General features: G+C 37.9%; 1 protein-coding gene across 3 annotated transcripts; it reads right to left on the bottom strand.

The window, feature by feature from the left end:
- Positions 1–1,717: 1,717 nt before the first annotated feature.
- On the bottom strand, positions 1,718–23,076 carry LOC120085563 (transducin family protein / WD-40 repeat family protein). 3 transcript variants are annotated; one of them, XM_039041598.2, is made up of 10 exons: positions 22,815–23,076; positions 21,968–22,491; positions 21,487–21,606; positions 20,623–20,700; positions 19,745–19,921; positions 18,013–18,090; positions 17,591–17,766; positions 16,651–16,809; positions 16,219–16,279; positions 1,718–2,203 (listed from the first exon to the last, which is right to left on the bottom strand). In XM_039041598.2, the coding sequence occupies exons 2-10, from the start codon at positions 22,391–22,393 to the stop codon at positions 2,012–2,014; spliced, it is 1,467 nt and encodes a 488-aa protein (XP_038897526.1). In that variant the 5' UTR covers positions 22,394–22,491; positions 22,815–23,076; the 3' UTR covers positions 1,718–2,011. The 3 variants fall into 3 exon arrangements, with proteins under 3 accessions (XP_038897526.1, XP_038897527.1, XP_038897529.1); XM_039041599.2 differs by having other exon boundaries at positions 21,968–22,410; positions 22,815–23,029; XM_039041601.2 differs by having other exon boundaries at positions 21,968–22,337; positions 22,815–23,021.
- Between the last annotated feature and the right edge of the window lie 650 nt (positions 23,077–23,726).

Below are 23,726 nucleotides of genomic sequence, written 5' to 3'. Positions count from 1 at the left end.
TGGTCACTTTGCATTTAGGTTATGTTGGAAATTGGGGTTTAAAAGCAAAAGTTAGACTTGAAGAAATCCTCCCTTTCATTTTGAACTTCTCGAGCCTTGTTTGACTGCAACTTCAAAGATGGTTCTAAATATAGTTTCTATTTCTTGAAATTACAATTTGTATTTGTTCTTCTCGTGGGCTTATCCTTTGGCTCGCTTTTCCCAACCTGACTTTACTTTTCTAGATGATCTGCATAAAAGATCCTCATACTGATGTGGTGCGAAGCTTACCATACTCTAGTTCCTAAGTTAGTATAGAGAGAGAATGTATAGTTAAGCTAAGTATACAAGAAGTCAAGTTAGGACTTTTCTTTAGAGATTACTTACTATTCATTTTGGGTCGTTGAATGGGACTATTTTGTAGGCCCTTTCTCTGACATTCGCCTCTAGTTATATGTAACGCCAACGATGTCAAGGTTGTTTTCGATACTCGAAGTTGCAAGGTGTCATACCGAGCACAACTCAATAAGTTTTCCGTTGGTAAGAACGATTTCAACATCAACTTTTGTGTTTACTTTCAAAAGTATAAATGAATGGACTTATTTTCTAAAAGAAACATGAAACCAAAAAATAAAATAGTCTATTGTATTATTGAATCCAAATTTGTTACATTGTTGTAGTCTATTTTTGTTATTTCTTTCCTATCTTTGGGATAAATATTTCTTAACTATAAAACATGAAGATGGGAATATAAATAATGCATTCATGAAAGTTTTGAGCCCCAAAAAAGGTGCAACAGTAATGAGTATTACTTTGCTTCACAAGAAATTGAAAGCAAATGCAAATAATTGCTTGGTGAGTTTGGTATGCTCAGTCATTAGATTATAGATTTCATATTTTCAAGTAGGACTTGGACCAACTGCTATCAATTATTTTTCTGATTCAAGAATAAATAGAGTCAGCACACTCAATAATTTGTGACTCTTTTTTAGCATGAAAAGACTATCTTTCTTCATTACATTCTCCTCTACCTGTTGCACAAAACTCTCTCTTGAATTCAACTTTGAGTACCTTTGATGGAAAGTTAAGAACGAGTGTCCCACGTACATCTTACGTGATAGGAGGCCTAGCTAGATTGACATTTGAGGCTCGGGACCCTACTCGATTGACGTATAAAAAGTAATAGTGGTTGTCACACGAGTTCATTTCCTGTCAAAAACTTGACTACCTTGAATGACCTTAGACCCCTAGGACTCTGTCTAGCAGTAAAACACTGAATTTTGAGGACTACATTGAATCCTAAGTTTAAATAGACATTATTTAGCTGTTAGGTTGTTTTGGACAGGGGAAAAATGTAAGTTTCTATTTTAAAATAATTGTGAAACTAAAGTAAATTGGGTCTTACTAAAAACTGTCCCTAAGGATGATATTTGGTAAACTTCCTCTTGGAAATCAACAAATTTCTTAAAATCTTAAAAGTACTATATTTTAATGAGAAATTGATAAATTTACATTATTATACAATCCAGTTATGTTTTTATACATCTTTCTTTTGAACAAATCATTCAGGTCCCTTTATATCACCTCCATTTTCTCATCCATACAAGATTAAGAATTCAACTTCTTAGTAAAATGTAACAGAATCTCACAGAAAATCTGACTTAAGGAGGTGGCACTGGCAGAATTAAGAGCAATAGTAAGTTTTTTTCCCTACTTAAGAGTGGAAAAAGGGATAGAATTAAGAAGAAACACTGATGCTATGCACTTTGCACATTTTGTTGACCATTATTCAACAAATTTATACACTATATATATGCATCATATTATTTACATAGACTACAGACAGAAACATTATATCAAAGATTCGTTCAAGTAGGACCGACAAAATATTGCAACGGTGAAATATAAAACGCATACTAATTGCATCTTATTTTTGACAGAAAGGATGCATGATCACACTGCAAGATATACCGCATTTGCCAAGCTATAATAGACAGGAAAGAGCTTGGCTTACAATTTTCTTCAGTAGTCTTCAATAGAAATGTCGCCTGCGGACCCTCTTCTTGTTTGGAGGAGTCGGGGCTTCACCACTGCCTGGAAATTCCCATTTGACAACATCCCCATCCCATGAAGAGCTTACAAGCATTGGATATTGAGGGTGCCAGCTACAGTCTCTTACTGGTGATTTATGATGCTTGAGTGTTGCAACTAGAACTCCAGTCAACTGCAAAGGATATACAAACAAGAGAGATCATACAAATTAAGAATAATAAGACACATGGAATACAATTTTTCTAGGACCAGAAATACCCAATTTCTGCCCATGAGTGCATTTTTCTATGACCAGGATTCCCCAATTTCTGCCTATTTAGTGGGTAATAAATGATAGCCACTGCCTAATTTTACATATCTGATGACTGATGGTTTGATAATATTGTAATCGGGGATATATCAGGTAAATAGCCTAAGGTATTTCAAACTGGTCTATGTTAACCACTAAATTAAGTTCTAAATGGACAGGTTAGTGTATGTATAATCTTTTATACATATTGTTAACACTCCTTCCCATATGTGGGTTTTGGAAATTTATGCAATATTTAACGGAAAAAACTATTGATACTAGTTGAGGAGAAAATAATATTCCAAGAATTTAAACACATGATCATTGCTCCAATACGAGGGTAAACGAATACTGAACTCAACAGCTTACCTAATATTTAAATTAATGGTGAATTTAATATTTCCAACATTTGCTCAACACTCTCCTCACTTGTGTTCAGCACAATAAACATAAGTGAGCTAAGTAACTCCCTCACTTGGGTTCAGCATAATAACCAACAAGTGAGCTAACTAGCAAAGAGTTACGTAAACTTTTAGCTTAACTAGTGATTCAGTCATGACCCGTGCCCTAGAAAATCAGCTAGAGATTTCAATGAAGGCAATAGACTCAGTCCATAAGCCAAGAAAGTTTTGAACTGCAAATGAAAATATTGTTGGAATTGAAACCAAAAGAGATAAAGCAGTACAACAATTTCCAATATCCGAGATAACGCGGAAACTAATAGGAATGCTGTTAGGAATATTCTTGGGATATTAAGGAAATGTTAGTAGTTAGACATAGAGTTTGTTAAGAGAGTTTTGTTAAAAATAGGGTGGATTAGAAGGATGAAGGACGGTAATTATTCCGTTGAATCAGAGCTTGAGTGATATCAAGAGAGGAGGGTCCAAGTACCTCAAATTACATGGTTTATCTTTTATATTCCAACATACGTTGCATTATATCATAGCCTTCTGTTGATGATCCCATATTAGAAAGATGGAGAGATATCACAATCTTTATAAGATGTGATGTAAGAACAATGAGGTTAATGGGAGTAATTGGATAATATTCTAGGTTAATTCCCTTTTTACCTCTACTTGTATTAAAACTCAATAAATAGAAATCTTCTCCATCATGTATGAAAACAACAAATGAATAGTACTTTTCCTTCAAGAATTCTACCAGATTCTTAGTCTACACCAAATAAGTATCAGAGTAGCCACAAAGTTTGGACCTGATGACCGGCAAAAACACCAGCAAACTTACTGACCCTTCCATCCCTTCTGATGCGGAAGCATCCTTCTCCACATCTCCTCAAACCGTGAATTAAAGACACGGCAATTTGGGAACCTCTGTAAGTGGTTTATTGGATGAGATGGATGCAATGCAAACTTCAATGGCTGTTATAAAATAATCAATTGAGAAATTGACTTTTGAAGTAAGAAAGATAGCCAATAATCAACCAAGAATCCAGGATAATCCAATCTACAATCAAGAAAACCTTAAAAAACAGAGGGCAGATTCTTCAAGAACGTCAAGGCATTCAACCTCATGTCCAAGAACGTGTGGGCAGTTTGCAAGATCTCCAAGATGCGGCAGCCCAGACAGCAAAGATTCCTGGGATTTATCCTATTAATGCGGCAGGAAACCAAGAAGTTGGGCATTTCCGTCCAAGAGTAGCCAATTTTGATCCAAGAAGCTCCCCACATGAACTTCAACAAAGCTACAGGGGTCAAAATCAACTTCCAGCCCATCCCATATGGCAACAATGAAACTTTCCTCTCAATTTGTTGGGATTTTATTCAACTTGTTGAAATCATGGGCAATCAATTTCAAGATTATCAAATTCCGTTGAAAGTAGGGTTTGAATCCTATGGGCATTTTTGTTTGTCTTCTTACTATAATCTGAGGTTTCCTACTTTTCTATTTATATGTGTATCCTCTGTATCAATTCTGTTGAAAAATGTTGTTTTAGCCCTAAGAGCATTTTTATCTTTTATTTGGTGTCAATAGTTTTAGGGTTTCTAACTTGTGGCTATTTATATATGTGGCTAGGTACTATGTAAGATGTATCAAAATTAATAAAATTTCTCTATCGTAGTTTTTTCTCCCCGACTTAGGGTTTTCCATGTAAATTTGGTTTTCTTTCTTCTGCCCTTTATTTTTCAATATGGTATCAAAGCAAGGTGAGAAACCTTAACTGGGATAGAAGAAATTCAATCATCAACCCTAACAGGTGATGGGACTCCGACGGAAAATTTACAGAATGCTGAAATTAGGGTCGTTGTCGATCGTTATCTTCGGTCCCTTCTTGGCCCGATGCAGATTCATCCGTAGCTGCTCGGAGCAGAAGCAACCGCCCAATCTTGGTTCGTCTTAGCTAGTCGGCTTCTCGTGCACACAGCACCAACCAGCATCGGGAATTCCAGTCGGCCCCATCCCTTCGATCGTGCAACAACATCAACCTGGACAATAATATCAACATGGACAGCCGATCGGGCAATCTCTTTCTCACCCGATCGTTCAAGCTTCGCCAATCGGGGTTTCAGCAATCGTTCAAGCCCCGCTGGCACTGGGATCAGCCACCAACTTTGCAGCAATTCCCAGCGGCTTCCAGGGTTCGGCGCTGCCTCCTTCAACCTACCCAGCCACGTCTCTGCTCGGTTCATCAAGCCACCAACCGGTCCAGCCGGTTCATGCTTCTTCCATGCCAACTGAAACTTTTTCAGGGGCCTATGGGCAGAAGCATCCCATGCCTACTCCGTTTCAAGTCGAGTTAGTAGGTTATGGCGGGACCATTGGATTTCAACATCAGTCGGCTAATTTGCAGCAACAGATTTCCGCTCTCGAGGCAGCTTTTAGATCCACGGCAAGTCATCCAACTGATTCCCATCCATACTTGTATTCTGGCCTTCCGTTATGCTCGGAAACCCTGGTAACTGCTTACCCTACTTTACCTATTACGAATATTATATCTGGTTCTGTGGGAAACTCTGTAGGGATAACCATTGGAGAAAACTTAACACCCAGAATCATTTCTCCTGGTCTCAATCTGTTAGAATGGTCCTCGAGGGACGAAGTTTGGATATCTGACTAGGGAGATACCAAGACCGAACCCTAGGGACCCTTAGGAGCGTATATGGAAGGGGGAGGATTCCCTCCTCCGCTCAATTCTGATAAACAACATGGAACCTTAGATTGGAAAGCCTCTGTTCTATTCAGCGTCTGCTCGGAATATTTGGGAAGCTATCCAAAAATTGTATTAAAAAAGACAGAATGTTTCACGACTTTATATGTTGCGGAAATAAGTACATGAGTGCAAGCAAGGGACCATGGATGTAACGTCCTATTTCAATAAACTGTCACTATTGTGACAAGAAATGAACCTGTGTCGTGAAGTTGTCTGGAATTGTCCCGTTGACGGAATCCAGTATTCAAAGATTGAGAAAGCTGGCGGTGTCTATGATTTCCTAGCTAACTTGAACTCGAGATTTGACACTGTCCGAAGCCGGATTTTGGGACAGAGACCGATGTCGTTCCTTATGGAGATGTGCTCAGAAGTCAGATTAGAAGAGGATAGAACAAGCGTTATGAAGGATACAGTTGCTTCTACTTTGGACTCTGTTGCGCTTGGGGTCAAGTCCTCTGGATCCGAGAATGACAAGCAGAATGGAAAATCTCCTCCAGTTTGTGAGCACTGTAAGAAACCATGGCACACAAAGGACCAATACTGGAAATTACACGATGGTCCATCAAATGGCAAGCGGCGTCCTCGAATGATAAGTCTAAGTCCAGCTGAGCCCTCGTTAGTGAAGTTGTTGATGGCGCTTCCTAGGTGACTAGTTCTATTGATCCAAGTACGGTTGGGACCAACAATATTGTTCAATCAGGTACTCTTCAGTCCTTTAATTTTTTTATTGAAGGGGATGAATCCTGGATTCTTGACTTGGGAGCAACCGATCACTTAATTGGATCATCTGATCAATTCATCTCCTATTATCGAAGCGCTGGAAATGAGAGAATACGAATTGCAGATGAGTTCTTTGCTCCCGTTGCTGGGAAAGGTCACTTGTCTCCGGTTCAGGGATTGGTTTTACATAATGTTTTGCATGTGCCGAAGATCTCTTACAATTTTCTATCGATAAGTAAAATAACCAGAGATTTGAACTGCAGTGTTGTTTTCTCACCAGATGATGTTTTGTTTCGAGACTTGAGCTGAGGAAGACGATTGGCACTGCCGGCATGATAGGGGGCTCTATTTCCTTTCTGATGATGCTTCTTCTTGGAGTTTGTCTAGGACTAGCTTGTTATCGTCTCTTACTGTTTCTGAAACCGACTATTTATTATGGCACTTTCATCTTGGACACCTAAGCTTTCGATATATGAAATACTTGTTTCCCCATTTATTTCGTAATGTGAATGTGTCTTCTTTATCTTGCAATGTTTGTATTCGTGCAAAGCAGCCCAGGGTCTCTTTTACTTCTCAACCTTATAAACCTTCACAATCTTTCCATTTGATACGTAGTGATGTTTGGGGTCTATCTAATGTCACGACTGTGTCCGGTAAATGGTGGTTTGTCACCTTTATTGACGATCACACCCGTCTTACATGGGTGTTTCTCCTTACTGACAAATCTGAAGTGACGTTGGTGTTCCAATAATTTTACACTACTGTTGAAACTCAGTTCAATACTAAAATCGTCATTCTTCAAAGTGACAATGGATGGGAGTTTGTTAATCAGTCCCTTCGTGAGTTTTTGACTTCAAAGGGCATCATCCATCAGAATTCCTGTGCTTATATCCTTCAACAGAATGAGGTGGCTGAGCAGAAAAACCGCCACCTCATTGAAGTAGCCCGATCTCTCATAATCCCTATGCCCTTACCTTCGTATTTATTAGGGGATGTTGTACTTACTGCAGCTAATCTCATCAATTGAATGCCCTCCTGTGTACTTAAATTCCAAACACCCCTCGAGTGTTTTAAAGAGTCATTTTCGTCCACTCATCTTTTCCCGGATGTTCCCCTTAGGGTGTTTGGATGTACCGTCTTTGTTCATAATCATGGTTCTCACCAGAGTGTGTGTTTGTTAGGTATCCCCTTCATCAATGGGGCGATAAGTGTTTTCAACCTTCCTCTCGGAAGTACTTTGTCACCATGGACGCCACTTTTCTCAAGGACAAACCCTTTTTTCCTATTAGTCCTCCTTAGGGGGAGACCTCTAGTTAAAAGGCTAACACATCCACCTATTCTGTTCCTATAGATCTTCTTCCTGTGCCTATCCCTGAAACAAATGACCCTATCCTTCCTACGAAACAGGTGCCCTGGATAACCTACTACAGAAAGAATCTTAGAAAGAAAATAGTTCCTCCTATTGCTCCACCGGAAGTTGTCCAAGAGTTAGAACCGGAACTAACTCAAGGTACCTCTGTTCCCGATGGTAATGAGTGTGTTGGGGCTGATGTGGTGGAAGGTGATGTAATGAACTCTGACGAAGTTAAGATTGGTGGTGATACACAGAAAACTGAAAACGTGCAACAGTCTAGTACAGATGGTAGAAAAAAATGGTGAGTATGATGCTACCCTTGATTTGCCAATTGCCTTATGGAAAGGTACTAGATCCTGTACCAAACATTCTATGAAAAACTTCTTATCCTACATTAATTTATCTTCAAGATTTAAGGCCTTTATTACCAACTTGGATACTGTGATGATACCAAGCAATGTGCATAAGGCCATGGAAGTTCCTAAATGGTGAGCCGCGATTATGGAGGAAATGCGTGCACTTGAAACAAATAGAACTTGGGATCTGGTCGTTCTTCCTAAAGGTCATAAAACCATCGGGTGCAATTGGGTATTCACTGTCAAGTATAAATCTGATGGGACTCTCAATTGATACAAGGCCAGACTGGTTGCAGAAGGGTTTACTCAGACATATGAGGTGGATTACTCAGAAACCTTCTCTCTAGTGGCAAAACTTAACACGATTCAAGTTCTTCTCTCAGTTGTTGTTAACAAAGACTGGCCCTTACATCAACTGGATGTAAAGAATGCTTTTCTGAATGGTGAGTTAGAAGAAGAGGTCTATATGAACCCGCCTCCAGTTTTTGAAGCACAGTTTGATAATCGAGTTTGCAAATTAAAGAAATCTCTATATGGCCTAAAGTAGTCTCCTAGAGCTTGGTTCGATAGATTCACTACTTTCATTAAGTCCCAGGGGTTTGTTCAAGGGCATTCTGATTATACCTTGTTCATTAAGAGATTGACATCAGGGAAGGTGGTTGTTCTAATCGTCTATGTTGATGATATCATCTTGTCAGGCAACGATTCAACTGAGATTGACAGGTTGAAACAGAGGATGACAGATGAGTTTGAGATCAAAGATCTTGGCAATTTGAGATATTTTCTTGGGATGGAAGTAGCAAGATCAAAAGAAGGGATCTCCATTTCTCAGAGGAAGTATACTCTGGACTTGTGGAAAGAAACAAGAATGACTGGGTGTAAACTTGCAGATATGCATGTGGAAGTTAATAGCAATCTAGTAGAGTCTATCGAAGATGTCCCCGTAAACAAGGAAAGGTATCAACGTCTTGTGGGGAAATTGATTTATCTTTCACATACCAAACCTGATATATCATATGCAGTCAGTTTGGTCAGTCAATTTATGCAGGCTCCTTATGAGAGACACATGGAGGCTGTTACACGGATTCTGAGATATTTGAAGTCTACTTCTGGAAAAGGCTTGGTGTTCAGAAAGCATGACAAAAGATATATTGAGGCCTACACAGACTCAGATTGGGGCAGGTTCTGTTACAAATAGAAAGTCCACTTCGAGATACTGTACGTTTGTGTGGGGAAATTTGGTTACTTGACGGAGTAAGAAGCAAGGTGTTGTTGCTAGAAGTAGCGCCGAAGCTTAATACAGAGCAACAAACTTAGGAATTTGTGAAGAAATTTGGTTGAAAAAGGTTCTGACGGATCTTCATCAGGAAAGCCATGGTCCCGCGAAACTTTACTGCGATAATAAGGCTGTTATTAATATCACCAACAATCATGTCCAATACGATGAACCAAACATGTGGAGATTGACCGGCACTTCATCAAAGAGAAACTGGATAGTGGTAGTATCTGTATTCCCTATGTTCCATTGAGTCAACAGATTATTGATGTTCTCACCAAAAGATTACCAAGACAGTTTTTCGACACCTGTGTTAGCAAGTTGGGTCTTATTGATATCTACACCCCAACTTGAGAGGAATGTTGAAAAATGTTGTTTTAGCCCTAAGGGCATTTTTGTCTTTTACTTAGTGTCTACAGTTTTAGGGTTTCTGACTTATGGCTATTTATATCTGTAGTTGGGTACTGTGTGAGATGTATCGAAACTAATAAAAATTCTCTATCGTGGTTTTTTTCTCCCTAACATAGAATTTTCCATGTAAATTCGGTTTTCTTTCTTCTACCCTTTATTTTTCAATAAGTTCTAATAAGAAAATTCTATATAGTGGTTTTTTCTCTCTGTTCTAGGGTTTTCCACGTAAATTTGTGCGTGTCCTTTTCTCTTTGCTCTTTTACTTTTTCATCATGGTATCGGAGCATGGAGATGAAACCCTGACCACCAATAAGAAAAACCAAACAGAAGAATCACAAGTATCATCTGGCACCACAACCACCGACATAGCCACTGTTGTACAGAATGCTATAGAAAGGTATTTCTAGAAGTTCCTACCCCATCTTCATCAGCCGATTGGAGCAGCCCAACCCGAAGATCAGCCAGCCGATTGGGACGGCAACCAGCCACACCCTCGACGATCGGACAATTGGGACGGCTACCGGACGAACCCTAGCAGTGCGCCTCAGACGGTCGGAGATCACGACGCGACTCGGACGAACGAAAGTCAGGCGGTCAGCGGCTTCCAGCGTCGTGCCGAGCCGCCCACGAGCAGATGTCAGTCGATCAAAGAATCCCAACCCGATCCGTCTGGCATTCAACCTGTCGAAGTTCTCTAGACCGCTTTAAGTCGTACGCGCATGGATCTCCTTGACCATAACCCAACCGATTCCAGCCACAGCACCTTGATCCCAGTTGCCGTATGTACCCAATCCTAACCAACGTCCGTTGATCCCAACCGTACCGTGCCTCCATTCCAACCGAGCTTGGATGGCAGTCTTGATCAAAAAGTTCCCGTGGGTAGCAGATTTGAAGTTGGGGAGTCGTCATCCCACTACCCTCGAGGTCAAGGCAATACAATCCAAGACCAATTTACCCAACTCCAACTTCAGATTAAACAGCAAAACGAGTATGTTCAGCAACAGATAGCTATTCTCGTGAATACTGCAAGAAGCCCTGGCACACCAAAGACCAGTGTTGGAAGCTGCATGGTCGTCCACCTAATGGTAAACGGCGTCAGTCAAGTTCGGGACGAGTACGGGTAAGTGAATCAGCAAATGGAGGTCCTCAACCTCAAAATCAGGAGACTAGCCAGAATAACTCTAATGTTGTGGGAGTGAACGCGATTGTCCAATCAGGTACAATTCAATCCTTCGGTATTGTTAGTATAAATGGTAGCAAGCCGTGAATTCTAGATTCAGAGGCTACAGATCACTTAACTGGCTCCTCCAACTAGTTTATTTCTTACTATCCAAGTACTAGAAATGAGCGAATCAGAATTACTGATGGATCTTTTGCTCCTGTAGCCGGGAAAGGCCGCCTTTCACCATTTGAGGATTTAACTCTACATGATGTGTTGCATGTTCCTAAAATTTCTTATAATCTTTTATCTGTTAGCAAGATTACAAGAGATTTGAAATGTCGAGTTACTTTCTCACCTGATGCTGTTGTTTTTCAGGATCTGGGCTTGGGGACGACGATTGGCACTGCCCGACATGATAGAGGGCTCTATTTCCTCACTGAAGATGCCTCTTCTAGGATATGTGATAGGACTAGTTTACTTTCATCATGTTCTTCTACTTCTGAAACTGATTACATTTTATGGCATTATCGTCTCGGACATCCTAGTTTTCATTATATGAAATATTTATTTCCCTATCTATTTCACAATGTTAATATCTCTACCTTGACTTGTGATGTTTGTATTCGGGCTAAACAACCTTGTGTCTCGTTGAGCTCTCAGCATTATAACCCTTCCAAGCCGTTCACCCTCTTCCATAGCGATGTTTGGGATCCCTCACCTGTTACGACCGCTACAGGCAAACGCTGGTTTGTAACCTTCATTGATGACCATACTAGGCTAACTTGGGTTTTCCTTCTCACCGATAAGTTTGAAATCTCGTTGGTTTTCCAACTGTTCTACACTACTGTAGAAACCCAGTTTAACACAAAGATCGCTATTCTTCGAAATGATAATGGTCGGAAATTTTTCAATAATTCTTTTCGGAAATTTTTAGTCTCTAAGGGAATTATCCATCAGAGTTCGTGTGCATATACTCTCCAACAAATTGGGATAGCTGAATGAAAAAACTGTCACCTAGTCGAGGTTGCTCGCTCCCTTACGTTGTCAACCTCCCTTCTATCCTATTTATGGGGAGATGTTGTTTTAACAGCAGCTCATTTGATAAACCGGATGCCTTCCCAGGTCTTAAAATTTCAAACCCCCCTGGAATGTTTCAAGGAGTCCAACCCCAATAATCGCCTTATCCCTAATGTCCCGCTTCGGGTGTTTGAGTGTGTTGTCTTTGTTCATACCCATGGTCCTAATCGTACCAAGTTTACCCCCTACTCAGAAATGCGTATTTGTGGGGTATCCTCTTCATCAGCATGGGTACAAATGTTACCATCTTCCTCACAAAAATATTTTGTTTCAATGAATGTTACTTTCTTCAAAGATCAACCCCTCTTCCCCATTAGTCATCTTCAGGGGGAGAGTACGAGTGAAGAGACTAATTGGAGTCCTAGTTCGTTAGTATTACCTGAACTTGGGAGCGGGAGCGTCTTTTCTGAACCTGTCATAAGTGTCAATGAACCCATTCTTCCTACTGAACAAGTCCCATGGATCACATACTATAGAAAGAATCTTAGAAAAGAAATAGTACCGCCTGTCACCTTTTCGTCTCCAGTCCATGAGTTAGACCCAGCATTAGTTCCAGATACTAGTATTCCTACCCCTGATGATAGTAACATTTGTGTTGAAAATGATGTTTGTGTTAAAGATGATGTAAGTAAGACAGAGAAAATTGTGACAGTACCAACAATTGTACCAAGGACGTTGTCTGTGACGAGCACGTAGATGCAAGTGATGACAGTTTTGAAAAACCCATTCCAGCAAATAACACTCTTGAAGGCGAAAGAGATCCCTCAAAAGATAAGACTCATGAGCAGGAGGCTGAATCTAGTGGAGAATCAAAAGGGAAGAAAAGCCATGATGCCTCTCTTGATCTTCCCCATTGCCTTGAGAAAAGGTACGAGATCCTACACGAGGTATCCACTGCAAAGTTACTTATCTTACAGTAACTTATCTTCCGAGTTCAAGGTCCTTACTACGAGCCTGAACACAGTTACGATACCAAGTAGTATACATGCAGCGATGGAGATTCCTGAATGGAAAACTGCAGTTATGGAGGAAATGGGGGCGCTTGAGAAAAATAACACTTGGGAACGGGTTACTCTTCCAAGGGAACACAAGACAGTTGGGTGCAAATGGGTGTTTACCGTTAAATACAACCTGATTGAACGATTGACAGGTACAAGGCAAGATTGGTTGCCAGAGGCTTTACTTAGACCTTCGGAATAGATTGCTCTGAGACTTTCTCCCCAATAGCGAAGTTAAATATTGTCCGTGTTCTTCTCTCAGTTGCAGTTAACAAAGACTGACCTCTCCACCAGTTTGATGTGAAGAATGTCTTTCTTAATGGGAAATTGGAAGAAGAAGTCTACATGAGTGCTCCCCCAGGGTTCGAGAAACAATTTAATCACCAAGTATGCAAACTGAGTAAATCCTTGTATGGGTTGAAACGGTCTCCAAAAGCCTGGTTTGGCAGATTCACTGCCTTCGTAAAATCACAAGGGTACAGTTGCGAACATTCAGATCACACCCTCTTTACGAAGAAATCAGTATCAGGGAAAATTGCAGTTCTTATTGTGTATGTGGCTGACATTGTTATATCAGGTGATGATGCTTCAAAAATTGCCAGGTTGAAGAGGAAAATGGCTAAGGAATTTGAAATTAAGGATCACGGAAAATTGAGGTACTTTCTCGGTCAAAAGAGGGGATTTCAACTTCTCAACAAAAATATACTCTCGATTTACTTAAGAAGACAGGTATGACGGGTTGTAAACCAATTGATACCCCTGTGGAAGCTAATGCTAAACTCAGTAACTTGAATAATAGTGTTCCAGTCAACAAGGAAAGATATCAGCGGCTTGTTGGAAAATTGATCCATCTTTCTCATACCAGACCAAACATATCTTATGCTGTCAGTGCAATCAAGCAGTTTATGCAAGCTCCCTACGAAGAACATATGAGAGCGGTAGAGCGCATCCTGAGATATTTGAAAACCTCTCTTAGTAAAGGGTTGATGTTCTGGAAGTCTGACAAATAGTGCATTGAGGCATACACGGATGCTGATTGGGCAAGCTCTATGGTAGACAAAAAGTCAACATCGGGGTATTGTACCTTCGTGTGGGGTAACCTTGTTACTTGGAGGAGTAAGAAGCAAGGTGTTGTTGCCAGAAGCAATGTCGAGGCAAAATACAGGACCATGAGCCTAGGGATATATGAAGAAATTTAGCTGAAAAATGTCCTAACTGATCTAGTCAAGATAGTGATCATTCGATGAAACTCTATTGTGATAATAAAGCTGCAATAAGCATCGCAAATAACCCAATGCAGCATGACAGAACAAAGCATGTGGAAATTGATAGACATTTCATCAAGGAGAGACTTGACAGTAGCAACATATGTATTCCCTACATTTCGTTCAATCAAGAGATAGCAGATGTTCTTACAAAAGGGCTTCCCAGACAGAACTTTGACTCTTGTGTTAGCAAGTTGGGCCTCACTGATATCTACACCCTAACTTGAGGGGCAGTATTGAAAGTAGGGTTCGAACCCTAGGGACATTTTTGTCTTTTTACTGTACTCTAGGGTTTCCTACTTTTCTATTTATATTTATAGCCTCTGTGTATCAGTTCTAATAAGAAAATTCTATATCGTGATTTTTTCTCCCTGTCCTAGGGTTTTCCACGTAAATTTTTGTGTGCCCTTTTCTCTTTTCTCTTCTACTTTTTCATCAAATTCAATATCTCCATTTTCAAGAAACTTATCCACCTTATCATATTGGTCAATAACATCACCCACCGATTAGCCATAATGGCCAAGAATCTTTCCAAGACTATCAAGATTGGCAAAACCAAAATGTGAATCGGCAATCTAGCACCATGATTTGAATTACATAATGAAAATTGATTTTCCTTGTTACAATGGCCGAATGAACATTGAATTTTTTTGGATTGGGTTAAGAATGTAAAGACCTTGGACTACATGAGAACACCCGAAGATAGAAAGGTCATGTTCGTTTCCTTTTAAATTTCAAAATGGTGCTTCGGCTTGGTGGGACCAAGTGCAAAATAATAGCCGAATGGTTGGAAAACGGCCAATTCAAAGTTGGCCAAAGATGCTCCGTATGATGAAGAAAAGACTTAATGAACTTGAGAGAAATTTTATGTTTTGGACCTTTTTTCATAATATTTTTGTTCAAGATGTAAGAGGTTGGTTTGGCCATACCCTGTTGAACAAGTTTATTTTATTTCTTAATTGTTTCATTTTCTTTTTTTTTTTTAAAACTCGGAGACGTGTTTTCTTTCTGGAAGGGTAGAACGATGTAAGAACAATGGAGTTAATTGTGTGATTGGATAATATTTTAAGTTTAGTTCGACCCCTACTTGTATACACTCTATAAATAGAAGTCTTTTCCCTCATGTAGGAAAACAACAAATGAATAATACTTTTCCTTTAAGAATTCTCCAAGATTCTTAATCTACATCAAGATGGCTATCCTCCCATTACCAATTAGTTTTAAGATGGAACTCCATGTTAACTATTATGGCATCAAAGCCCATAAAGCCCCAACGAGGATTCAGTCTCAAAAATATTGGGATCCAATCCAAGAATGGTGAACCTAAAGAGGCACCATCTTGAAGAGCATAGTAAGGATCTCACATTGAAAAAAATAGAGAGACTTCACAATCTTTATATGGTACATGAGTTGCTCTTCCTATTGTCAATTGGTTGTGAAATGGAACCCCACGTCTATCTATTTATAATATTGTGTTCAAAAGGAAAAAGAAATCTATCATGCCAATTGGGTGTGAAATGAAACCTCATGTTTCTCTAATATAGTATCAGAACCCATGAATCTCAATTGGGATTCAGTGAAAAAAATAGAATCCGATCTAAAAATGTTGAACTCAAAGAAACACAATTTTGGGGCATGTTGAGAATCTCACATTGAAGAACTGGAGATGTTTCACAATTTTTATGCGATATACGAGTTACTCTTCCTATTGCCAATTGGTTTTGAGATGAAACTCCATGTTTATCTATTACTAGAATTCTCACGAAAACTATTAAAAAATTGCCCATCTTCCTCTCCACCCACTTCTTCCATGTATAACCAACTCCCTCCTACCTAGTACCAACAAACCCTTTAGCTAATTACTATTATGCTATCTAACAATATTCTTAAGAATTACCTGCCATGGCACTCCTAACACGTTCTTTTACATTTGCACATTAGTAATAATAAAAATTAATGTTTCCATGTGTGTGTCATCGAACTAATATTCTGATTTTGTCTTATTAAGGAGGATCAGGGCTATAAATTTAATGATTCCCAGGCTCCAACTTCAACTTAAAACCTCACGTGAAAATAAGATGTGCATATAAACAAATGTCAAGTGACTTACCAAATCATAGATATAAACACAAGAATTGTGAGACCCAGTGTAGATGTACTTCTGACCGGTGCTGCAATGATGAAAAATCGACACAGAATCAAAATATAGATAGTCTCAACTGTTAACCATCTTCAATGTATCTAACATGATAAATAGAAATTTGAATTCACAATAAAATAAGGTTTATTGAAAACCAAGCAAAGTAGAGAAATGAAGCCAATAACAGATGAAATTAATCCAGGTTAGCTACTTCCCTTGAAACAAAGCTTAAATAGCATAAAAACTTCACAGGTAATATTTTCATGTAGCAGAGCAAATAGATCATGTCTCTCAGTCATACTACGCAAGGCAGACAAAGGAACTCACTTTTATGAATTCCCAAACTATTAGTCAAAACTATCTTAAAAGTATAAACATGCAGTTGCAACCACAAAAGCTCACCTATATTCTGGAGAGAAATAACAACGAATAAGTGTTCGCAGGACTGAATGACCCTTGTATGTAGCAACGGATCGATCACGTGGATGCATCAAATTTTTTGCATGGGGTGGATAATCCATCCATCTGTAGTCCCAATCATAGTTTATAGGCCTATTGTAGCTGGAACAGAAAAGGAGGGTTGTTCATCAATGAAAAGATTTTCCCTTTTAAGAAAGAAACTATACTTCCTGTCTTTAAAAAAAGAGAGCTATCTTGCCATATTTCTTCAACAACAATATGATTAAAAGCCAAAAAAAGGCAACTGACAACCTAAGGGCTGCGGGATGAGGATGCTCCCACCCACGGAGCTAATTATATAAAGCTCGCTAATCCAAAATAATCAAAGAAATAGGGAAATTACAAAAGAAATCGCTATAACATTTGCACCACCAAGAGGTGTTTAACCGACAGCTTTCCCAAAAAGACTTCTTTTAAAAAAAAAGAAACAGTTTTTTAGCCCAACTTCTTAACAATCATATATTTTATATATACTTGAAATTCTGAAAGCTATCCAATATCAACTGTTTTTTGCTAAACGAAAAGAAAAAAGGAAAGAGATTAAAGAAATTCTATCGTTTGGAAAAAAATCTACACAACAAAGATTAAAATAATAGTAATTTACTTAAAAGAAAGTCCAGAAGAAATTAATATGAAATTATGTTTTAAGATTCTTTTAACTCACCATCATTTGAGCATTTAATTCATAATAGCTTCTTTGTCGAGATCATCAATATTTAGAGATTCAAGGGAGCTAGAAGGTAACTAATGTTTTTTTTTTTTTAACATCATGAAATTAAGCTCAGTTTCTTACCATCAGATGGGAAGTAAAAATCCATAATGAGTAATAAGAAAAGGCATAAATATAGAGTGTATATTTAGAGAGTATCGAAACAGTACATACTTAGTAGCATTGTTGGACATCTTTCTGATATCCCAAAGTTTGATGGTCTGGTCTTTACCATTGGAAATTAAATATCGGCCATCCCCACGACTATCAATGAATGTGATACCTTCTACATGTCCTTCTAGAATCCCTGCAGCCTTCCCTTTAGATATAAAGCAGCGTCTGTCCCACACCTATAATAATATATCTATCCTTTTAATCCTTGGAAAAGAACAAATTTCTCAAACATACAATCCTTGAGCCCGCACACTTTCAGGATTAGAAAAGTTGCCTTAGGTGATTAAAGCCATTCAGTTCAACTAATTCCTAAGTTTCGGGAAAACTGACGTTGCAAAACACTCTTAAACTTCCTTCTAAACTAAAGTGGTAAATCTTTGACAAAAATAGCAAAGTAACCTCAAAGTTGCAGGGGTCTGTACCTTACAGAAAGTATCATCACTTCCAGAATAAACAAGATGGCCACTTTCATCAGCGAAACACACAGTATTCACATCAGACTGTGCACCCAAAAAGAGAAAACTTAGAATGCCAAGGAAATTTATTATTAAACAATAAACAAAAACCTCGGCAGGTACATCATATGCAAAGATTCTTCCACAGGTATATTTAGTACAAGTAAAGTAGAAGATCATATTTTTCAGAACAAAATACAAGATGACTAGGAGAGGCTAGGTGCGAGAGAAAGAGAGTTAATATATTAACCGGTAAGAATCCTCGTGAAGTTACCAATTATTTGTCGTCTTCAGAAAGGTCATAGCCTATAAAATGTTATGTTAGTACATCTTGCAGGCCACATAAGGTCAGTAGTTGTTGGGGGAAATAGTTAAGAATGCTTTAAAATAGATAAAAATGGAATGGACAAGAATAAAAATATACTTTTTTACAACAAGATTTAAAATAAAAAACAGCTTTTGGAAACTATTCCAAAAAAAATAAACAAAAACCTTGGCAGGTACATCATATGCAAATATTCTTCCACAGGTATATTTAGTACAAGTAAAGTAGAAGATCATATTTTTCAAAACAAAATGCAAGATGACTAAGAGGCTAGGTGCGAGAGAAAGAGAGTTAATATATTAACCGATAAGAATCCTCATGAAGTTACCAATTATTTGTCGTCTTCAGAAAGGTCATAGCCTATAAAATGTTATGTTAGTACATCTTGCAGGCTACATAAGGTCAGTAGTTGTAGGGGGAAATAGTTAAGAATGCTTTAAAACAGATAAAAATGGAATGGAAAGGAAAGGCAAGAATAACAATATACTTTTTTACAACAAGATTTAAAATAAAAAACAGCTTTTGGAAACTATTCCAAAAAAAATACTCCGTGAATACACACTAAGTTTCCATCATAAGCATGTTTCTAACCATGTAACAAAGAGACCAAAATAATTTGGAAAATTACATGAATACGGAATTGGATATTCAGAATACACACAGAATGTTGACAGGTGGGATGAAGACTGTCAGCTATATCACCAATCATCAAATCATCTCACAACCAGCCATTACAAGCTATGTTTTAGCCATCACTCCATAATATTTTGATTCACAGTCTTGTAGCAGATTTTATGATTTTATCCAATTTGTTCAATTATGAAAGCAATGACTAAGAAATAAATTTTCAAAGCCATTTCTTCGCTAGGGGAAACCAGGAAATTTTCTTCTTTAACTGTCTAGTAGTAAATGGAAAAAGGACTTTCGGCTGCTGCTCTGTAATTGATGTCATCTTGTAAAAAAGAGCCTTGTAATTGTTCAGTAGTTGAAATATAGAACTTAGGTAACTCAAGTCTCGCAACTATTTGCAAGATAATAACTTTTATGCATAATTTTGAGGCCAGGTAGCCTATCAGGTTGACTTTAGAAAACTCGCAATACATGTATCTTAAACAATACAGCCAAAAATTAGATAATTCAAAGAGCAAGTGAGAACAAACCAATCTTCTGCCTTGCCTTTCACTTTTTTTCCCCTAACAATTTGATATCACAGGTTCTTATGAATACAAGAAAAGTAATGGTTTGAATCTTTAAATTGTCTAAAGTTCTTTTCCTTTTTTTCTCTTTACAATAAAGAAAAATATTGGGAAAGAAAACTCTACAGGCATATGAAGCATATTGGGTAAATACTAGAAAATGATGAAGAAACATTACTCTGTGAGCCAAAATTCGAAGGGAAAGCTTATTAGTTTCAAGATCATAGACATATATAGAATCATCGCTACTTCCAGCAACAAGTTCTCGTCCATCTGTTGAAAATTTCACAGAGAAGATTCCAAAAGAATCTCTTCCATCACCATGTGCACAGAAATCCAATCCCTCATGAACCTCCTGCATTATTTGTAATACAAAAGTGAAGAAAGAAAATTAATATAGAGAAAAGGGGTACTCAATATGACAAACGAAAAATCCAGATTTCGAATAATCTTAGTCAACTAGTTTAAAACATACTATTTGTAACCTTCTCAAGGAGGAAATTTCAAGAGCCAGAAAGGTAGGAGGATGGCTGAGTTCTGGCCAAAACTATGAGTCTTGAATTTCCATAGTTCTATAACATAGCTAAATGACTGTACCATGAGGCAACATGCTCCCTATGTTCCATTTTATGACATCTAACAATTTATACTTGTACAAGCAACTAACATGTCGCAAGATTAGTTGACCGATTAGGCTTGGTACAAGCACCATAGACTTGCCATCCATATAATTACATTGCCAATACAACTGCACGTTTAAAATTTTCCAATAGTTGTTAAGAATATAAGAGTTCAATAAGGTATCGGATAATTGAGAGATATCAAAAGGCAACAACTAAAGTAGGCTTTTGCTTTTTTCTTCTTTTTGTAGTTAAGATACTTCCAAACTTTCCAATGTACATTAGCTAAACAGCCAAACTAAGGAGAATCACAATCAATAAAACAAAAGGTCGGCCAAGAATCTATGTCATTACATAATATGAATTTAACATCAAAATTCTATATTTCATTAAATAGTATGGTCAACTGAAATTCAAATTTTAGCAAAACCCATACCGTAATATTTGCAAGAGACTCCGTTTCAGCAGATGTCACATTAACAAGGTGGATGATCGGTGACATGCTGGCATAGACCTTAAACACAAGGTCAATAAATCAGACAATTCAAAGGCAAAGCTATATTCTCTCCACATTCAGATATCATCCACTCATATAACTGAACTCTATTACAAAAGTAAGTACACCAAGCATCACATAAGAGTAGTTCCCATTATATCTCAAAGGTGGAACTACATTCTTAAAATGTCGAGTTGAGTGATAAAATTACTATGTCTCACCCAAGTACAACAAGGATACCATTCTTAAAATGTAGAGCATTTTCTGAAAAATACACTGAAAAAGAATATAATCAGGAACAGATTCCCTTTAAATAATATTAACAAATAATTTGAACTGCAAAAGAACGCTACTCCATCATGATTACGATACTATAATTTGGAAGTAGTCTGTGCACAGGATCCTTCAATGGGGTTCCAGTGTATGGTTAAGAAACAAGATTTTCAACCCAATTAAGAATTACCAAAATACCGTCATCTTGAACATGATTTATTTAACAGACAGGTTCAATTGTAATTAATCAAATTTAACCAAGTAAAATAAACAAAAACCTTAGCAACCAAACAGTAACATGTAAAGATATACAGGAAGATTTTCTACTAAGCTATTTCATAATTCAAGCATAATAGTCTACTAATTAAGACATGTAACATATTACTATTATATAATTACTGAGTATTCCCCAGAAATGTCAGATAAATAGAGAAGATAAATAACCAACAAGCTATTCTATAATGTCAGAGTGCCACAGAAACAGAAACCTAGAAGCTTAATGCACGTATAATTTCTCAAGTACGCACTTACAAGGAAACGCTGGTCAGGAGAAAGTGATGTATCAGTAATCGTCCACCGCAAACTTTTTGCAAGAATGTTCTTTTGAACTTTCCACCCACTATCCACATTATATATTCTAATGTGGCTTCCCTGCCAACAAATGTCCTCGTAATGAGTTAATAGTTACAGTACAAATTAATAATCTCCCATGAGCCAATTTTTCAACAGTGAACATAAAGACAGTACAAGGATTAGGCACATTTATGATTTAACGCAGTTTTAAGGACTTAAAATGGGAAGGGATAGATATGAAAAAACTTAATGTTAAATCACTGATTGACTCAAAAATTTAAGCTGGTGGGTAAAGACAAATTTAATACCACATCATCTAACACAAAAAGAGATAGAGAAAGAGAGAACTGCAAAGCGAAATTTTGTTCTCCATACTGATTGAGTTCATCGGAAACTACAAAGAGCTTTCACATAATCACATTTTATACAAGGGTTGTACCTGAAATCCTGCAATGAATAGGGAACCATCTGATGAAAACTGTGAGACATAGGCGCGGCTGGTCATTTGGTCCACAAGCCATGGACCATTAACAGGCAAATATCTGCCTAAAACGTGACAACAATCTCCAGCTGAGAACCTTCCCTTTCCTGAGTAGTTGCATTCTCGACCTGCCAACATTTTTACAGGGGAAACAAATACCTCCCGCTTCCCAGGCAGTACTTGACTTAAATGTGCACTAGGTCCTGATTTCATTCTAGTGAGCTGCGCAATTTCATCATCTAAATTATTCAAAGGTTTATCGGACACTTGACCTTCACCCGCTCCATTGACTCTCATGTCACCATCACAGTCGGAACCAATCTCCAGCCTACTCAAAGCATAACCCATGTCACCAATGATGGCCCAGCTTGGAATACCATACATTTTAGTTCAAGAACACCCTGTAATATGTTGATTGCCACACTCGTAAAACTTCAGATTAACCTTCATCTGAACCCCAACTTCATTCCATAATTGGTTTCCTACCAACCAAACGTTCCACAACCCAGAAAAAAGAAAACCCAAATGATTTACAAATAAATTGCTGGAAATTTTATTGGCAAAAACAAAATTAAAGCTCAATCAGGTCCCATAAAAATAACCCATATTCCCAAATCCCAATGGCTAACTTCAATAATATGCAAATGGGTAATATACAAATATCCATAATTCATCCCCTAGATTGACATTCTTCACTCTAGAAAATGAATTTATTCATACAAGTTCAATTCAATTCAATGAGCTGACGAATATCAAAAGTCATGCATATAACAAGCAAGGAGGAAGAGGGGGAAGAAAATCTAACCTGTGTGGTGAGAAAGATGGAGATTGTGTGAAGAAGAAGAAGAAGAAGAAAATATCAGTTCATCAGTTGAATTTCGTATGGGAATTGGATAATGACTCGATTTTGGTAGTGGATTATGGACGAAATGGTTAGGTGCGGTGTGGACGATTAACAACTCTTCGTTTCTCGTGTTAAATAAAAGCTTGTTTAAGTCGGGACTTTGTCTCCGAGCTCTTAAAAGAAGTGCTTTATGAGTTTTAACTTTCTATTTTGGTCTCTTTCCATTTCCTCACATTTTCTATTTCTTTTCGAGTTTTAAACAAATTCTAATTTGAGTGGTTTGAATGATATATAATTAAATTTATCTTTATTTATTAGTTTAAGTTTTTGGATAACTAGTGATTTAAGATGGTATCATACCAAAATTGATCCATCATGACCAATAGTAACAAGGCTTGATTGGCGGTGCAAACCAACCCTATCCTGACAGCGAAAAGTGATACAAATTCTCCGTTTGACATGAGTGAATGGATAATTGATACCGAGTGTTCCCATCATGTTACCGATAATGAATCTTGTTTATTGGATGTTCAAGCAGTTCCATCTTGTATAGTGGATCTTCCGAGTGGTAAATCAGTTGTGGCCATTAAAGAGGGTGTTGTGAGACTAACGAACCATATAATACTTCATAACTTTCTCTTTGTTCCTCAATTATAATGCAACTTGATTTCAGTTTCGCAATTAAATAATGATCTCCATTGTATTGTAGAATTTAATTCCTAACTTATGTGCCATATAGGACCAACATTCGAGAGAGGTGATTGGACGAGTGAGATGGGATGGACTTTACTATCTACCAAAAAGTGTCAAAGTACAAGCAGTTTCATTTTTCGAGTTTGCCATCCTTGGAGTTGTGACATCTTCACTTAGGAC

The sequence above is a fragment of the Benincasa hispida genome, chromosome 9, assembly GCF_027475165.1.
Source record: "Benincasa hispida cultivar pf3 chromosome 9, pf3_genome.v1.1, whole genome shotgun sequence".
Classification (NCBI taxonomy): domain Eukaryota; kingdom Viridiplantae; phylum Streptophyta; class Magnoliopsida; order Cucurbitales; family Cucurbitaceae; genus Benincasa; species Benincasa hispida.
Note: the sequence above shows the minus strand (reverse complement) of the source record. Positions and strands in the feature narration are given on the sequence as shown.

Coding starts and splice junctions, on each gene's coding strand:
- LOC120085563 (XM_039041598.2), bottom strand. CDS start 22,393: ATGTATGGTATTCCAAGCTGGGCCATCATTGGTGACATGGGTTATGCT. Junction 21,607..21,967: donor TATTCATTGCAGGATTTCAG/GTACAACCCTTG, acceptor ATTTGTTGGCAG/GGAAGCCACATTAGAATATA. Junction 17,767..18,012: donor GTGATGATACTTTCTGTAAG/GTACAGACCCCT, acceptor ATATTATTATAG/GTGTGGGACAGACGCTGCTT.